This window comes from Chaetodon trifascialis, chromosome 5 (assembly GCF_039877785.1).
Source record: "Chaetodon trifascialis isolate fChaTrf1 chromosome 5, fChaTrf1.hap1, whole genome shotgun sequence".
Classification (NCBI taxonomy): Eukaryota; Metazoa; Chordata; class Actinopteri; order Chaetodontiformes; family Chaetodontidae; genus Chaetodon; species Chaetodon trifascialis.
The window spans coordinates 29265345-29283252 of record NC_092060.1 but is presented as its reverse complement, the minus strand read 5'-3'; the positions used below and the strand labels follow the sequence as shown (position 1 = coordinate 29283252).

Below are 17908 nucleotides of genomic sequence, written 5' to 3'. Positions count from 1 at the left end.
CAATACAGTCGTTTCCTCTCTCTCTCTCCTTCTCCTCCTCTCTCTCTCCCTCTGTTTCTCTATTTCCTTCTCTCCCTCTGTCTCTCTCTCTTCCTCTGTCTCCATCTGTCTCTCCCTCTGTGTCTCTCCCTCTGTCCCTCTCTTTCCTTCTCTTCCTCCGTCTCTCCCTCTGTTTCTCTCTCTTCCTCTGTCTCTCCACCTGTCTCTCCCTGTGTCTCTTCCTCTGTCTCTGTCTCTCCCTCTGTCTCTCTCTTCTTCTCTCCCTCTGTCTCTCTCTCTCTGTCTCCCCCTCTGTCTCTCTCTCTTCTTCTCTTCCTCTGTCTCTCTCTCTGTCTGTCTTCCTCTGTCTCTCTCTCTCTCCTTCTCTTCCTCTGTCCCTCTTCCTCTGTCCCTCTAGCTGCTGAAGGTGTGGACGACGTGAAGGTGAAGGCGGTGAATGAAATGATGGAAAGGATCAAACACGGCGTCGTCCTACGGCCGGTCAAGAGTCAGGAGAGCAAGGTGAGGACAGCGTGGACAGACAGTTGTTGTTGGTTGACTTTTATATTTTCTGCTCATAAAAATGTCTTTCCACTGAAAAGAATCCAGAAGTCTCAGACAGGAAGAATTCATGTGCAGCGACCTTCAGGAAAGAACTTTGAATCAACTTTATTGTCACAGAAGTCGTCATTACAGATGACGAGAGCCGCCATGTTGCACCGCCATGTTTCTACAGTAGCCCAGAGCAGACAAACCGAACGCTGACTCTAGAGAGCAGCCAGATTGAGGCAAGGGGTGTTCAGCTGTTTGTAATCTGCAACCTCACCACTAGAGGCCACTCAAAACGACACTCTGGACCTTTAATAAGCCACTTTAAAGGATTGTCATGAGCAGAGAAGAGTCCGCTCTTCTTTCATGTGCAGAAGTCGAACCAGGCAGAAATAAAACCTGTTTCTGACCTTCTAACGAGAAGCCCTTCGCCTTCAGTCCTTTGACCCTACATCCAACAATAGGAAGGAGGTCAAAGGTCACAGCTCCATGACAGCAGCTGCGCTTAAATATTCCTGTGACCTTAAAATGATCAGAAAATCAATACAGAGTTCAAAACACGTCACAGCAGGTGAGACAGTGTTCCTGCTTCATCACGTGAAAACAGGTTTTACCGCCGTCTCCTCCTCTTTGGTCCTCCTGCTGTGGAGAGCAGGAGGACGTCAGTAAACTTGTCCATGTTGGGCTCCTGGTCTGATGAGGTCTGAGTGCACTCTGGCTGATTGCTGTCCTCTGTCTCCTCCTCATGCGTCTCCGCTGTGCTGCTGCAGAGAGCCGCAGTAAAAGTGAGTATATTGATGTGTGCATCAATCTTGTGAAGTGACGTCGCTGTTGCTCTCTGGGGAAAAAGACGTTTCCCTCCCACTGACCCCAGTAACCCCCCCCCACACACAAACACAAACACACACACACACACACACACACACACACACACACACACACACACACACTGCAGACCCTGCAGTTTAATCAGTTAAACACACACCACTTTTACTCCCATTTCACTTGTCTGCATGGCCGACACCGTGTGCTTGTTGTTCCTTGATGATGAAATGCCAGAATTTAACTTCACAGGAAACACATGAGGCGAAATTCTTCTTATTATTAACTTTATTTTATGTTTTCAGCCGCCTCCAGTCTGTGAGGAGAAACAGCAGGAGAGCGCGATGGAGGAACTGAAAGGCATCCTGGTAAAAATGGCTTTTATCAGCTCTGTTAGGAGGAAAGGGAAATGCTCTCTCAAAGCACCACAACTCCAGATTTTAAGATATCTTTAAGAACAGAACAACATAAAAATCTACATTTTTACTGCGTTTGTGCCCTCCAGCGTTAGTTAAACTGACATGTAGAAATTAAACAGACGCTGTATTTATTGATCTCCGTGTTCGTGTCAGTGTGTCACTTCATTGCTGACGGTTGTTTTTTCCTCCAGGAGACGGTGAAGCGGAGCCCCAGCCGAGGCTCTCAGGAGTCGGGGCCGTCGCCGCCCGGGAAGAAGGACAGCGAGCTGGAGCTCATCCTGAGACGCAGACGCAACAAGGCGGGAGAAGCTGGCTCCGGAGGTAAGCACACCTGAGGAGGACGTGCTCTGTCTGTAGATTTACTCACATTAGAAACCTTTTACAGTACATAACGTATACTGTACATCAGACACAGAAGTAGTATTCAAAGTACAGTACCATACTATAAAAACACTCAGTACAAGTACAAGTCCTGCATTTGAAATATTACTGAAGTAAAAGTCTGAAATATTAGCTAGAAGATGTACATTAGATATGAGAAGTGAAGGCAGACATGAAAAACTGCTGTGACTGTGTGCGTCCACAAGAGGGCGTAGTGCACCTCAGCATGAACACACACCCTTCAACGAGGTCACAACTGCTGACATGGATTTATCTGCTTTTCCACCATTGATTGGCCTCATGTGGCAGAATCAAGCACAGCTGCTTGATTTCAAATCTGCAAAATTCAGATTCGGCACACGATGAAGCTGATTGGTCGGACTGGTCAGGAGTCAGACAGGTTTCCAGTTGAACCAGTAACTGTAGTCTGAGAGGAAGAACGGTTTGAAAGGTTTAGTCTCTATTTGTGGACGTGTTTGCTCCTCTGCAGACGAGCGGGAGGGTCAGATGAGCCACGTCTCCTCCTCAGACAGCCTGAACGGGAGGCGCACCAGCAGCGACTCGGGCAAGGATCCGGAGGGGCCGGGGGGGCTGAGCGTCCCCTCCGACTCCGCGGGTCCCAGGGTCAGCCCAGAGAGACGGGGGTCGGGACCGGGGCCCGTGGTGGCCAGAAGGAAGAGCTCCGACACGGGCAAAGGGCCCCGAGCCGGCTCCTGGCAGGAGAGGAGGTCCTGCAGCTCCCTGTCCGAGAAAGAAAGCGCAGCGTCTCCAGTCAGCAACGGCTGCTTCAACAGGTGGAGCACAGAAACCTGCACGGCAGCGGGGGGGGGGGGGGGGGGGGGGGCTTAGGATCACTGCTGACCTCCTCTGTCTTTCTGTCCCTGCTCCACAGTGTCGGGGAGGACGATCCAGATGCAAATGAGAAGTGCGTCCAGTCGAACGGAGTCCAACCCGGCGAGGACGGCGGCGTCTGCGCCGGCCCGGTCAACGGCAGCACCGACGCCGAGTGCTAGGATGCACCCTGAGGGTCCCGGCCTTGTTCCTGTAATCTGATCCATGCATTTATTGGCTGCTGTGCGGGTGATGTCATCGACGTCCACCCTCACATCAGGAGGTTGAGGGTGCGATCACATGTTTGCCTTTTGTTCACTGGGTCAGAGCGGAGACGTTGGCGTTGTTGTACTTTTGTATTTGTGTTTTTTTTTTCTGATTTACACGTTTAAAAACTAACAGGAGTCTTTTCAGAAAAGTCACATGACTAACATGTAGCTCAGTTTTGGCCCAGACGTTAAGAAGCTGAGAAAGTTCAGATGTTTCCACGTGAACAAAGGAGCTGAGGTCGAACGTGCTGCAGGTAAACTGTTCAGAAGTGCTTGTTGTGAACGCACCCTGATCTGTCATTGTAGAAGCCCCGCCGCCTCAAACTGTCTGTCAGTAAAGCGATTGTTCTCGTTGGCCTGAAGCAGCTTTATTTCGTGAATTTATTGGCAAAGTTAAAAATGAGGAAACAAACAACACTGACCGTTAAAAGTTCTCCAGAGTTCCTATTGCTGTGAGGACTCTCCTCCATGTCTCAGATTAGATGATTCATTGGTCGATAAAGAAACTGGTCACGCAGTCCATTGTTGGGACATTATGTCTTAAAAAACTGAAGGAAAACTTGCACAAGTATTAAAAAACATATTTGATTCACTCTTTAATTGATCTCTCACACCTCAATGACGTGTGATGTTTTTCTGATTTAAAGCAACATGTCCAGAATTCACATTTTGAATGCTTGAACGTCACTTTATCAATCTTAACCTTTGCTGGTGCCAGTTTTCCTTTGGTTTTTAAATCTCCAGTGACCCTGCAGGTATTTACAGTGCATGCTGAAAGCCTACCGTGAAGACAGCAGAATGCGGTGAACTGAATGCTTCACTGTCCCGACTCATCGATCACGCGAACAGAAACATGGCGACGGTGGAGTCAGTGTGGGCTTTCTACAATGGCTGACGCTCTCGGTTGTTATTCAGTAACGGCGCTTCCGTCGCTCTGCTGCACGTCCTTCTCTCTGGAGGCAAACCTGTGGATCCTGCAGGACTGAACTGCTCGAGGGAAGCTGCACTTTTTTTGCACAGAACCTCAGTTTTCTTCAAACACTTCAACTTGTACGACGACTGCAAAGCTTTAGCTCGATGTTTTTCTCTGTTTGATGCACGAAGGATGCGTTCAATATCCCTTCGTGCCATCAAAAGGAATGCACTGCACTGTTTAGAGCCCCTCTGCTTCTCCGACCTCCCTCTTCTTTACTCCCAGTTGGAGTTGGGGGTGCACAGCTGATCCCTTTATAATCATAAGTTGATCTTGGCTGAAACACAGTTTGTTTATATGCCGCAGAACTGAATGCAAACACTTTTCCTTCAACCGCTGAGGCAGATATTCATGATTAGAGTTGGGAGAAAGCATCTGTGTTTTCCACCTTTTCATTGTAGTATTTGGATTAGAAGTCAGTGTAGAAATATGTTAATGCACAAAAAACTAAATCCACAATGTTCCAGTAAAACCAAACTACTGGATGGTACAAACGTGATGAGCGAGCTTTTCTTTCAGCCTTAAAATGTAAAGTTTATTCTGGGTTCGTTTAACTGGTGAATTTCAAGGCAGTGAGTGGAAAAAAGTGGATGTTTTGGCCCGATGGTGGCGCTAGAGGAAAGGTCAGAGGGTCAACAGAAAAGAATTTAAAATTTCACGCCAGTCTGCTTGTAGTTTTTCCGTCACTTTGCTGCAGATCAAGTGTTCCTCAGTATGATCAGAAATATTTCATGCATCAATAAGAGATCCCAGCCCTGTGAAGACCAAGAGACGTGCTGAGGATTTCCTTTTTTAGTCCGTTTTCCAGGAATAAGAATGAATTCAGGCTCTGATTGACTGACGCCTGCAGCCATAATTGTGCACCCCTGACTGTAGCATCCAGGGATTAGACTGTGCCATTCATGAACTTCCTCTAGTGTAAACAGAGGGAGGCTGAATGAAAACACCCAGGAACGACTTTTACAACCAGGGTAAAACAAACGTCCAGAAAGCCCCGAAGGTGGAAAAGCTCTTTCTCGTTTCTCCTCTTTCGCCGCCGAGGCTCGTGTCCAGGTTCCAGCGTGTCGACTATCAGTGTGTCGTAAGGCCTGTGAGGGTTTGACAGTAGAAACGTGACTCATATTTCAGGTTTAGGGGAACAGAACCAGAAGTTTCTCCAACAACAGCAGAGACAGTAGCACAGCTCCAACTAAATCACATCAAACAAGTGTTCTCAGGGCCCAACGGGACAAGATTTCACCCAACCCGGTTTGCAGAACCAAACAGGAAGCCATTTTTTTAAAACTTGTGGTTAAGGACCAGGCAAGCTTTGGGGGGACGAGGTGCTTGTGTACTCTGTCTACCTCTCCACAGACACCTGCCTCCAAACCGACACGTCCTGATTTACATTTTGTGGTGTGAAAACTGATGAGATACTGTCGTTGTCCCTCCACCGGACATGAGATGTCTTCCACACGCCTTCCTCCACTGATCAGCACTGAGTCCAGAGTCCTGTACGCACATGTCCTCTTTGTTTCCGCGCTCGGTCAACACGCTCACCATCAAATCATGCACCGTGCATTCCCTGACTTTTATTTTGTAGGGCCTACTGTCTATATATAGCTTTCCTGACACGTGATGCAACATTAAGAACAATTTTGAAGAGTATGCAATTACATAAGGCACATTTGTACGATGCTTTCACACCTTGTCATTCTTTCTTAAAACACAGAAACACATTTAAAAGTGCATTTTGTTCTGTCCATTAGGTGCATTTTGTTCCAATGCAAAGGACCAGATGTTAAGAACTGTTAGGCTGCACGTGAAACGACCCGTCCGAGCCGTTCGGCTGCCACAGGCCTGAATATTATGCATATCGAGGCCTTGCACAGGCCAACAGACGGCTGCCGTTGGCCTGCAGTGGGTTTGTGTCTGTGGTCCTTTTACTGATTGCGTAGTTGTTAACCAAGTGGCTACTTAATAAAGGGATTTACTGTATCTGACTGTACCTGAGTTTGGCTGACTATAGATATTGTGTGTGTTTGGGATATAAATGGAGTGTTCAAAAGTTTTTTAAAACATGGATTTTCATTTTAGCATCACTTGAAATAAACTGCAATTCAAACTAAAACTACAGTTGTTTGTCTTTATTTGGAGAAAAATAAGGCCTTTGCATAACATTCAAGCATGAAACAGACTAAAAACATTAAAAGTTCATGTTGTTTCCACAGCGGTCCAGAATGAAGAAGTTTTGGAGGATTCAGATTCTTAAGGAGAAGTAACAATACTACTACACTGAAAAATACTGCTTCACATGGGAAAAAAAGTTGGTCTGAAGACTGCAAAAATACAGCAGATAAGCAGTATTCAGCAAATTAAAGAAAAAGATCATTATGGCTGAGACATTGGCTTTTACTATAAAGACGATAATGAGCAGTTTTATCAGCTGACAGTTGAAGTGTGGAGGTCGCCCTCCCTCCGAAGCAGCAGGGGGCGCTAATGCTCGTGGACCGCTCGTTACCAACAGCCGCGAAGATATTACGTAGGGTTTCAATATGGCGTCGCAGTACTACCAGGAGATGCAGGAGAGCTTCAGAAATAACAATAAAAGTCGGGAATTCCCGGCTCACACAGCCAAAGTCCACTCGGTGGCTTGGAGCTGTGACGGCAGGAGGCTCGCCTCCGGCTCCTTTGATAAAACAGCCAGCGTTTTTGTCCTCGAAAAGGACCGTTTGGTGAGTCACTGTGAAGTGCTCGGCTAGCATGCTAACATTAGCCTCGTTTCATTGAATGAATGTTCTGAGCAGGGTTTTGTCCTCAGTTAAACTCCTAACGTTAGCTGAATAATGAACTCAAACAAGCAGAACTGTTATAATATGTCAGTGCCGTGTGAATAGTTCTCTATATCACACTAAAAGCTCGTCAGCTAATAAATGAATTAGCAATGGCGTCGAAACAAAACTAACCAAATCGTGTGGATCGTCAGATAACACGCTAACAGGTTGGAAGTGGGCTCATTAATGAATGAAGACCCGTTAAATGTGATCGTGTCTGTTCCTCCAGGTGAAGGAAAACAACTACAGAGGCCATGGTGACAGCGTGGATCAGCTCTGCTGGCATCCAACCAACCCAGATCTGTTTGTCACCGCATCTGGAGACAAGACCATTCGCATCTGGGACGTCCGCACCACCAAATGCATCGCCACCGTCAATACGAAAGGTGGGATGGGCTTTCAAAACTACACACTATTAGCAGTTATTACATTTTTACGTAAAAAACGCAAGAATGTAATGGAAATTGGAGCTTAATTGGCATGAAATGACTAAACAGAGTTAACTAATAAGCGGCAACATGAGACAAGAAATCATCAAAATAAGTCTGTTTTCTGCTTGATGCTCTTTAGAAATTGGATGATAAAAGTGGAGCAAGATGTGAGTCATCATTACAATGAAAGCAGTCACTGTCCTTGAGAGAGGTTTTTAAAAAGCCTGTTTTTTAGGAGAGAACATCAACATCTGCTGGAGCCCTGACGGTCAGACAATCGCTGTCGGGAACAAAGATGATGTGGTGACCTTCATCGACGCCAAGACGCATCGCTCCAGGGCCGAGGAGCAGTTCAAGTTTGAGGTGAACGAGATCTCTTGGAACAACGACAACGACATGTTCTTCCTCACGAACGGCAACGGCTGCATCAACATTCTGAGGTAAGAAGCAAACTCAGTGAAAGCAGGACTCAGCAGCAGGCGGCCGGAAGAGTTTCTCTACCCCGAACTTCTACATATTCATGAGAAGCTGTCTGAGTTCTGCGCTCTCAGTCAGATTTCACACCTTCCAGCTGCCGAGTGAAGCCGCTCTGTGCTCAACGTCGTGTTAGATTCTGCTTTTGGTCTTTGATTTTCCTGCAAAACACTTCAAATTCATGACTCAAACAGACTCTAAGACGCTCTGTTCCTTCAAACGTCGGGCTGGGTCGGTACAGGATAACCTTAAAACTGACAGGTCTCAGTTTACCAGCTCAGGGTAAACTGAAGTCACATGACTCTCAGATGGCTCATTTATTGGACAGTTTTTGATGACATGTTGTGCTGCTCAGGCTGAATGTGTTCTGCGCTCTGTGTTATTCCAGCATGGTGCAGATTTTCCACTAAAACAAAAGACAACAACAGTGGACTGTGCTCGCTGTAAGAGTCCACAGAAAGAACATCATGGTTCCACTAATGCAACATACACGTCACACTCGGATGTTTCAGAGCAACAATCCTTATTTCAGCTTCATGTCGGTTTAACCACGAATCTCCAGTCGCCTCTCACCAGTCAGTGCGTTCACTGCTGGCTCGTTTCTTTCGTTTTCAGCGTCTTTTTTTTTTAACACTTTTATTTTTTTGTTTTTACCATAAGACAACACACAAACGAACAAACAAAAGAGGTCTGGGACAATACGTAATACAAGCTATAGGTAAAATAAAAAGGGAAAACAGTCACAGGTACATATTATCAAGTTCAAGAAGTGTCCAGGAGATACAGCAGTCACTCATTGTCTATTTGGTAACAACAGTCCCACTTGTTCCACAATATATCTCCCTTCTCTTTTTGTAGTCGGAGGTTAAAAGTCATTTTCTCCATCAGACGGATAGAGTTGATCACACTGGTAAGGGCAGTTATAGTGGGGGCGCTCTTTTGAAGCCAGCATTTAGTTATTGTTTTCTTACTGGCCACAGTAAATATCTTCAGGAGATATCTGTCGCTTTTACAGAGGTCTTGGGGGATGCGCCCAAGGCACAGCACATTGAAAGAGAGGCCAATGTCCAGGTCCAGGATTTTTAATATCAAGCTACTCACTCCCCTCCAAAAGGGCTGAACCCGCGGGCACAGCCAGAAGATATGCGCATGATCTGCCCTATCAGAACCACATTCCCTCCAGCAAAAGTGTTGTATCCCACTTGATTTTGATTTTTGGTAAGGGGTAATAAAAAAACGAATCAAAACTTTCCAGTAGAAGTCTCTCCAGAAGTATGAACTTGTAGTAGTAGACCGGGTTTCCCAAGCATTGCTCCACATATCCTCAGTTATTGCAATGTTTAATTCCTTTTCCCAGCGTTCCTTTATATAACCTGTTGAAGATTTATTCATTGAAATAAAAGCCTTGTATAGGTTATCCACGATGCCTTTGGTGTTCTTTAAGTTATAAGCATCAATAAATACCCCAATTATTTTGGAGTGCTCCAGAGAGTCATTACTCCTGACTTCTCTTAGAAAAAAGTTGTGGATCTGTAGGCACCGAAAGAACATATGTCCTCGATGTCATTAAAGTTCCCATTTGTTACTATCCGACACAAAGAGGTTATGCCCTGTCCGGCCATCCTGCTGTATCTATGGTCCAGTAGAGCTGGAATGAAGTGCGGGTCGTATGCGGGCCAGCACAGCAGCTTCATCTCTCTGTGGAGGTTAAATCTCTTGACCACTTGTAGCCACAGATTCACTGAAAAAGCAACCCACTGATTTTGGAGCTGAAGAACTTCACTTATTCTAGTGAGGCATCCCAGTGCCGACTGTATAGGTATGTCCATTAATGACAACCCAATCTCTTTCCATTTTGCTTCATAAGCTGGATTACACCAGCACCATAGGGGCCTCAGTTGAGCTGACAAATAGTAATCCCTAAGACAAGGCAGAGCCATGCCCCCCCCCCCCCCTCCCCAGGCAGCTGTAATGTTGAGTATTTAACCCTGGGCCTTTTCTTGTTCCAAATAAATCTAGATAAATGCCGATCCCATTCCCTAACATTTTCAGCGTCTTTGATCCCCTGAAAGAAACACTAAAGACATTCGCTCCGTAAAATAAAACCGAACTAAACAAACAGCAGCTGAAACGCATTTTAATTTCCGACCCGTCTCGACGCAGCACCGTGGTTCCTGAAGGAAAAACCCGCCCAGGTAAATGGAGCTTTTCTCTCAAGGTTACTGGGAAATCCACAGTTTATGAGACTCACTGTTACACTTCCTCACTGCTTTGCTCTTTGTCATGTTAGTTAATAAAGTTAGAAATGCACCTGGTGTCAGGCTCCTGTTAGATTAGCCGTGTGCGGATCAATCAATTTTTCTGAATCAGATTTTTGCAACGTGTTCAAAGTCTCTGCGTCTGTCCTGTGGTCGTGTGGTTCAGAGCTGAAACGAGCAGCGTGTTTGTTTGCAGCTATCCGGAGCTGAAGCCCATCCAGTCCATCAACGCTCACCCGTCCAACTGCATCTGCATCAAGTTCGACCCCACGGGGAAATACTTCGCCACAGGAAGTGCCGACGCCCTCGTCAGCCTGTGGGACGTGGAGGAGCTGGTGTGTGTGCGCTGCTTCTCCAGGTCAGTGTGTGCTTTGTGTGCATCTGTTGATTAATGCGTGCGTTTCCTGACGTGATAATGTGACTCATGAGTCTATGCTTGTTCACCGCTGCTGATGTTGTAGGCTGGACTGGCCTGTGAGGACGCTGAGCTTCAGCCATGATGGAAAGATGTTGGCTTCAGCCTCCGAGGATCACTTCATCGACATCGCAGAGGTGGAAACAGGTCAGTACGACAGACAGTGGATCTGCATCTGCTCGGCCTGCAGGAAAAGAGCTGTCTGTGGATCTGATGCATCCTTTTCACTGTCCGCTGTGCAGGAGAGAAGCTGTGGGAGGTTCAGTGCGATTCCCCGACCTTCACCGTCGCCTGGCACCCCAAGAGGCCGCTGCTGGCCTACGCCTGCGACGACAAGGAGGGCAAATATGACAACAACCGGGAGGCGGGCACCGTCAAGCTGTTCGGCCTCCCCAACGACTCCTGAGACGGACGAGCTGCGTTTTTACTCTTTGCTCAGATTCTCACTCAGCTCAGATGCTGCTGCTCTGAAGTGGTAAAGCAGCAGTATCCTTTTGCTACCAGCAGATGGCGCAGCTGTCCTACGTTTCCCTCCCAGTGCTGTAATATATTGTTTTTATGTAAAATATTCCTTTTTTGATATTAAAATCGGTCTCTTTATACATCTTGTGTGTCTTGAGCCCCGATTGGTCAATCACTAAATCCCTGAGGTTGGTCACAGAAGATGAAACATTATGTGAAGGTGATATCAATCACATGTTTACTGAGTGGAGGGTCTGCGGGCAGACTGTAAAGCCCTTCAGGCAGGTTGAGACTCTGATTCTGGACTATAGGAATAAAACTGACTTTACTTAAAATCTCTGAAAAGCTCAGAGCCTTAAATTCAAACAGTGTTCAGCCGTCAGTTTACATATTTATGGAGTGTATACGTTCATATTGTTGGTGTTTCACTCTGCTGCCTTGAAGCAGAGCTGCAGAATGAAGCTTATCTGCACAGTCTGAGCAGGAAAACCATCGTTTCATCACTGGACCTCGATCGTTCCTGCCTGCAAGTGAAAGTGAAACGAGCAGAAAGCCCATAGCCCACCAGTGTGCAACCAGAAACACTCCCACTTCTGCCTCTGCACACGAGCCAAACGTGATGTATTAGTATACACAGTGCAGAGCATGTACTGAATATCAAACAGCTCTGCTCTGGAGGTTTCTTCCCTTCGCAGATTTCCATCATTTCTTTCAGGTTTTAAGTCTCGTGTGGTTTTGATTTTCAGGTAAACTCAGTGCTGTTTCTCTGCTCATGAGCAGAAACAAAGGATCTGAAGGTTTGTTTCAGTTTTTTTCTTTCTGCGTTTTCATTATTGGAGGCTGGTGTTTCTTTCACTCCATTTCAGATGGAAACTTTGCTCTTTTTTCCTCTGCTGCAGTTATCTGAGACCAAGATAACTCCTCTTTTTGTTCTTCTGTCGCTCACCAGCACATGAACACCTAAAACGACCACCAGCTGACGTCTGCGTGTCGAAGCCGTTTTCTCTTGACCGCTTCATCTTGGCTTGTCGTGACAGATGTACGCAGCGTGTGCCCACAATCGAGGCCCTCGGCCTGGGCCGGGGACAGGTGGTTGCTCCCTTTCCCGGCGCCTCAGAGCAGCAGGCTGCAGGATGCTTCGCCTCGCAGCTTCCTGTAATCTTAGGAGGGCCATCACAAGGCACTCCTCAGTCCCTGCTTTAATTAATTTTAATTTGGTTCCACCCCACATGAGAGCTGTGCTGTCCAAGAAAACAACAGTGCTCCACGCCGTCCTGCGGGGTGAAGGTGCTGACTCACCTTTATTAGTCACTGCATGAAATGATTAATTAGTTGAAAATATGTGGGAGTGTCTGCGGCGAACAGTCGGCTGTTCGTGTTTTCAAAGTGAGAGAAACTGAGAGGAGCTGTGGAAGCAGTGCGCAGGACACAGTGGGGCCCTGTGGGGCCCTGTGGGGGCCCGCGGCCGCTGGTCTTAAAGATACACTATGTGTTTGTGTTTGAGAGCCAACATGTAAATGAGCTGAGTCAAGCACCTGCCATTGAGTTTAGCATGTGGGCCTGATGCAGCTGGATGGCCCTTGAGCGCGTCGTCCCATCAGTCTCCCCGCTGATCCCAGCTGTTATTTATTGAAGCTGAGACATTGTGAAGAGCTCGGTCAATATCCATGGATGCGATTGCCAGCGAGCATCTTGGGATAATAAAGCAGCCATAGCTGCCCGCAGGGTCTCCTTCATCTGCCCGTCTCATTGTGTCAACAGGAAGGTCTGCCTGATGTGACTCTTAATGGTCTGATCTACATGGAGCAGCCTCAGCGCTGGCCCATAAATCACTGCTGCTCTGGCACTTTGATGAGGCTCTGGAGCTCAGCGGGTGGAGAGCAGCACTAAAGATGGCCGGTGGCGTCTGCAGAGTCACAGTAATAAATTCAACCTGGTCGAGCTTCTGAAACGTTGTCATGTTGGTACACGGTAGGACAGATCTGAGATCAGCTTGTATTTGTCTGCTGATTGATGCTCGTCTTCTCTCTGTAACAACACAGCAGCTGAGTGTCAACACCAGCTTTTACTTCAAGTACTGCACTTGAAGTACTTTACCTGAGTATTTCAATTTCATGTACCTGTATACTTCTACTCCACCTCAGAGGCAAATATTCTACTTTTTACTGCCTTTGTCTGACAGCTTTAGTTACCTCTGAGATTACAGTTTTTCCTTCCTGTCCCGTGAAAACCACGTATCTCCATTACTAAAGTCAGGCTTTGAATGCATTATGTGTGGTATTAGTACTTTTCTTCAGGGATGTGAATACTGCTGCACTCTAACAGCCTTTTCATATTAATTTCTTAATGCGTTTAAGATTTCAAACACAGGGAAAGTGAAACAATGTCACGAGCTCGTCGCCCAGATCAGGTTCCACTCTGATCAATACTCTCTGTGAGTGAGTGTCAGTGTTTGTGGAGGTGATCGCCTCCGGTTTCCTCTGAGGAGCTCAGATGTGCTGCGGCATGCTGATCAGTCCATTCACATACTAATGCTTTCAGACAAGGTGTGTGTGCGGCTGCATGTTTGCATGAGCGTATTAGTGGTTCCTCTGTGTGTGTGTGTGTGTGTGTGTGTGTGTGTGTGTGTGTGTGTGTGTGTGTGTGTGTGTGTGTGTGTGTGTGTGTGTGTGTGTGTGTGTGTGTGTGTGTGTGTGTGTGTGTGTGTGTGTGTGTGTGTGTGTGTGTGTGTTAAGGAAGGCCAGCTGCGTGCACAGAGATAATCAGACCCACACGTCCATTTGTTTCAGTCAAAATGAATCAGGCTCTGGATCTGTTAAAGGGCACATTGGGGATAATTGCTGCGCTGCATCGAGCGGACGCTTCCTGATTGATTTGGGGAGTTTTGGTGAGATGAAGATCTTTGATGCTCACTCACTCTCACTCTCTCTCAGGTGACTAAAAAACGCTTTATTTCAGCTTGAGTGGAGAAAACCAACACGTCTAAAATGCTGTTTAAAACTGAATCTTGTCCTGAACTCCTGGTGATTCAGAGCTGCTCCAAAGTAAAATGAAAGCTGCCTGAATCATCAGGACATAAAGAAACACTCAGAGTTCAGTCTTCCAGCTCTGAAGTGTCTCATTAGGTGTGTGTGTGTGTGTGTGTGTGTGTGTGTGTGTGTGTGTGTGTGTGTGTGTGTGTGTGTGTGTGTGTGTGTGTGTGTGTGTGTGTGTGTGTGTGTGTGTGTGTGTGTGTGTGTGTGTGTGTGTGTGTGTGTGTGTGTGTGTGTGTGTGTGTGTGTGTATCGTTACTTCATACGAGACCAAACCGGCTGGTCGGTTAAATTTCATCTTCTTTCTATTAACAAATGGCCACCAAGATAATTGATGACCTCATTCATTACTGCAGAGCTCATGAAGCTGAAGCCGGATCCGAGCGGCCTCGTAATGCACTTATTGGTCGGAGACTTAATTGCTGTCTCCAGATGAAAACGATTGATTTGTTGAAATGGGATCTGTGGCGAGTCGAGGACGTGCTCGCGTGGCGTTTTCAGGCGCTACGACCTTGTTTCTTTTAGTGCTTTTGTTTGCTGTGACATCTGCAGCATCACATGTTTCTCTGCGGCACAAAAAGGCCACTTTGACCCTTTGAGAGTGGAAGCTCATTTGCGATGTCAGTTGCAGAGCTTTCATATGTATATCATAGTAATCCATTTTAATCCAATTATTAACATCTTTTAGTGTAAATATATAAAATGCATGCACAATAATGCAAAATGACAGTCATGTAGATTCATGCACGGCTTGATTTATAGCTGCACACTGTAAAAAATTTGCAGTGAACTGCTATAAAATCATGACATCAAAAAAAAAAACCAACAGTGAAGGCGTGTTTCATAAAATGCTGAACCAAAAGGAAAAATTCGTGAAAACATTTTTCTTAGTGTCGTTTAAACCCAGAGAAGCTGTAATACAGAAGACAACTCGCAGGTTGTTCTGTGAAGTTCTCTCTTAATCTTCTGTATTTTAGAGCTGTGAGTCTGTGAGGACGCTCACAGCTCAACATGAAGTCAGGCTCAACCAAAATACCGACGACCTGACTGACACACAGGAAGCTCGGTCAAAGTGCAACCCAAAGCTTCGCCGTGGCTGCAGCGCCTCCTCTGCCTCCTCAGCCTCCTCTGCCTCCTCTCCTCTGCCTCAGCCTCCTCTCCTCTGCCTCCTCTGCCACCTCTCCTCTGCCTCCTCTCCTCTGCCTCCTCTCCTCTGCCTCAGCCTCCTCTCCTCTGCCTCCTCTCCTCTGCCTCCTCTCCTCAGCCTCCTCTGCCTCCTCTCCTCTGCCTCCTCTGCCTCCTCTGCCTCCTCTGTCTCCTCTGCCTCCTCTGCCTCCTCAGCCTCCTCTGCCTCCTCTCCTCTGCCTCCTCAGCCTCCTCAGCCTCCTCTGCCTCCTCTCCTCAGCCTCCTCTGCCTCCTCTCCTCAGCCTCCTCAGCCTCCTCAGCCTCCTCTGCCTCCTCTCCTCTGCCTCCTCTCCTCTGCCTCCTCTCCTCTGCCTCCTCTGCCTCCTCTGCCTCCTCTGTCTCCTCTGCCTCCTCTGTCTCCTCTGCCTCCTCTGCCTCCTCAGCCTCCTCTGCCTCCTCTCCTCTGCCTCCTCAGCCTCCTCTGCCTCCTCTCCTCAGCCTCCTCAGCCTCCTCTGTCTCCTCAGCCTCCTCAGCCTCCTCTGCCTCCTCTGCCTCCTCAGCCTCCTCTGCCTCCTCATGGGCAGGACGTTCAGCGCTGTGGTGCCATCAGCAGTGAAGTCTGTCAACACCTTGTGTGAAGCATAAATCTGATTAACCGATGGTGAAACTTTTAACTCCGTCCTGTACGCTCAGAGCTTGTTTGAGCGCTGCTTTAAAGGCAGGATTACCTGCACACACACCTGTGGTTGTCCTGTGCAGCCTCCTCATGTAAATGTCCTGAACCGTGTGAACGTGATGGACGAAGGGCTGATGTGGAGCTCGTGGCTCAGTCTGGTTTTCCTGAGGTAAAGAAGCAGCATGTGTGCACTCAGCAAACCCTCCCTGCAGACACAAAGGCTGGAAAAACAGCCGCACGCTCACCGGACTCTGAGAGTTTATCAACAATACAAGACGTTCAGGTTTCTAATCTGAGGTTTTCACCTCGGGGGAATAAGCAGCGAGGACGCAGATTACTGCTTCAACTGGAAGTGCAGGAGTCAGGGCTTTTCTTTGTGGAGAGGCAGTGAAGTGCTGACAGCGGCGACGCTCGGCCGAATGAGCCGAACAGTCCAGATAAAGACAAGAAGCACACACACACACACACACACACACACACACACACACACACACACACACACACACACACACACACACACACACACACACACACACGAGGGGAGGGAGGGAGAGAAGCGTGGACAGCAGCATCCGTCTCATGGACAGCAGACGTTTTCATTCCTTCCTCCCACCCAGACGATTAAAACAGATAGTGTGGTCGTGTCATTCGTCACAGACCCAGAAAACGCTGCCGAGCACGAACTGAAGAGCTGAAACACAAAAACGCTCTGCAGCGAGCTTTAGAAACACCTTTCTGAAGAGGCGAGGACGCAGTGAACGTTTGACCCATGGCTGATCAGCTGCTTCAGCCCCAGAATAAGAAGAAGAAGAAGAAGAAAGTTGTTTCAGCTGTTTCAGAGGAGCTCAGTTGTTCCCTCGTAGAAGGACAGAATGACTGGTTTTATTTCTTCTTCCTCACCATCTTCATCTTTATTGGTGTTGTTGCTGTTTTTGTTTCCACTTCCTGTCCTCCACTTCTTCTGCTCTGTTGATTACAGCCAACGACACCTAAACAAACAACAACAACTTACGTTTCAAAATGTGACATTCTCCAGAGGATGAACCTAAAATCTTCGATCATCTCCCGACTTTTCCTCCCGCGCCTCCAGAAGGTGACACCTTTGGCGTTTCATCCCAGGTGCTGGCGTGATGTTTGCTCCCCTCGTTCAGCCTGCAGTGACACAGTTCTGTTTTTTCTTTCATACTCACCAGAGTTGTTTCCTGGGACTGCTGTCCTTCATCATCCTCTTCTTTCACTGCAGCAATTCATCTTTTCTTTTTTTCCTCTGAGCTACTTCCCCAAAATAAAGCCGCTAACAACAGTGATGGATCGTTTAGCGAGGCAGGAGCGATGGCTTGTTCACAGATGATAAACTGGACTCCTCTCTGTGACTAATGGACTAACTGGAGCTGTTACACAGCACAGCAAAGGAGGAAGAGGAGGGAGCAGAGCAGAAATAGTGAAGGCAAATATAGAAGCAGCTTGAGTGAACCTGTCCAGGAGCAGATGCTCACAGAAAAGTCAAGCTGATGCAGACTGTGATGCATTCTGGGTGTTTAAAATCATCGTCTTTGTCTTGATTACTTTGCGATGAAGGGCTGTAATTACCGTCTCGTGAGCTTATTTTCCGTCCTTGCCACTGATTTCCAGCTGAATGTGAGTCAGTGAAGTCTGTAAACAGCAGAGAGAGAGTCCATCAGACAGCTTCACCCTGTTTTAGCTTTTATTTTTAATGCTTTTACTGCAGCGGGAGGGAGGGGAAGAAGGTGGAGAGAGAAGGAAAACAACAACGAGAGGCGAGGAAAGGAAGGTGCTGTAGGAAGGAAGCAAAGGAAGGAAAGTTTAAAAGAGCTCTGAATACTGAGCTCAGATCCACGTTCACAGCTCGAGTCACTGCCTCATGTAGTGGTGCTGCAGGTTGTAGTACTTTTTGAGTACTTGTACATGAGTAAAATGTTCAGTGCGAGCTTTAACTGTGCACTGAAACGCTGCTGATTTAAACAGTGGATGTGCAG

The 17908-nt window shown here is 47.3% G+C and overlaps 2 protein-coding genes across 2 annotated transcripts in view; both read left to right on the top strand.

Moving 5' to 3' along the window:
- The window catches only part of shtn3 (shootin 3), a 29873-nt gene extending 24669 nt beyond the window's left edge, over positions 1–5204 (top strand). Inside the window, exons 12-17 of the mRNA XM_070961928.1 lie at positions 398–501; positions 1299–1313; positions 1656–1718; positions 1961–2090; positions 2641–2944; positions 3043–5204. Coding sequence (XP_070818029.1) covers positions 398–501; positions 1299–1313; positions 1656–1718; positions 1961–2090; positions 2641–2944; positions 3043–3163 — 737 coding nt within the window. The 3' untranslated portion in view covers positions 3164–5204. The remainder of the gene's footprint in view (positions 1–397; positions 502–1298; positions 1314–1655; positions 1719–1960; positions 2091–2640; positions 2945–3042) is intronic.
- Positions 5205–6700: 1496 nt separating this feature from the next.
- Positions 6701–11215, top strand: thoc3 (THO complex 3). Its single transcript, XM_070962817.1, has 6 exons — positions 6701–6937; positions 7266–7422; positions 7703–7907; positions 10396–10557; positions 10661–10761; positions 10857–11215. The coding sequence occupies exons 1-6, from the start codon at positions 6758–6760 to the stop codon at positions 11018–11020; spliced, it is 969 nt and encodes a 322-aa protein (XP_070818918.1). The 5' UTR covers positions 6701–6757; the 3' UTR covers positions 11021–11215.
- The last annotated feature ends 6693 nt before the right edge of the window (positions 11216–17908 follow it).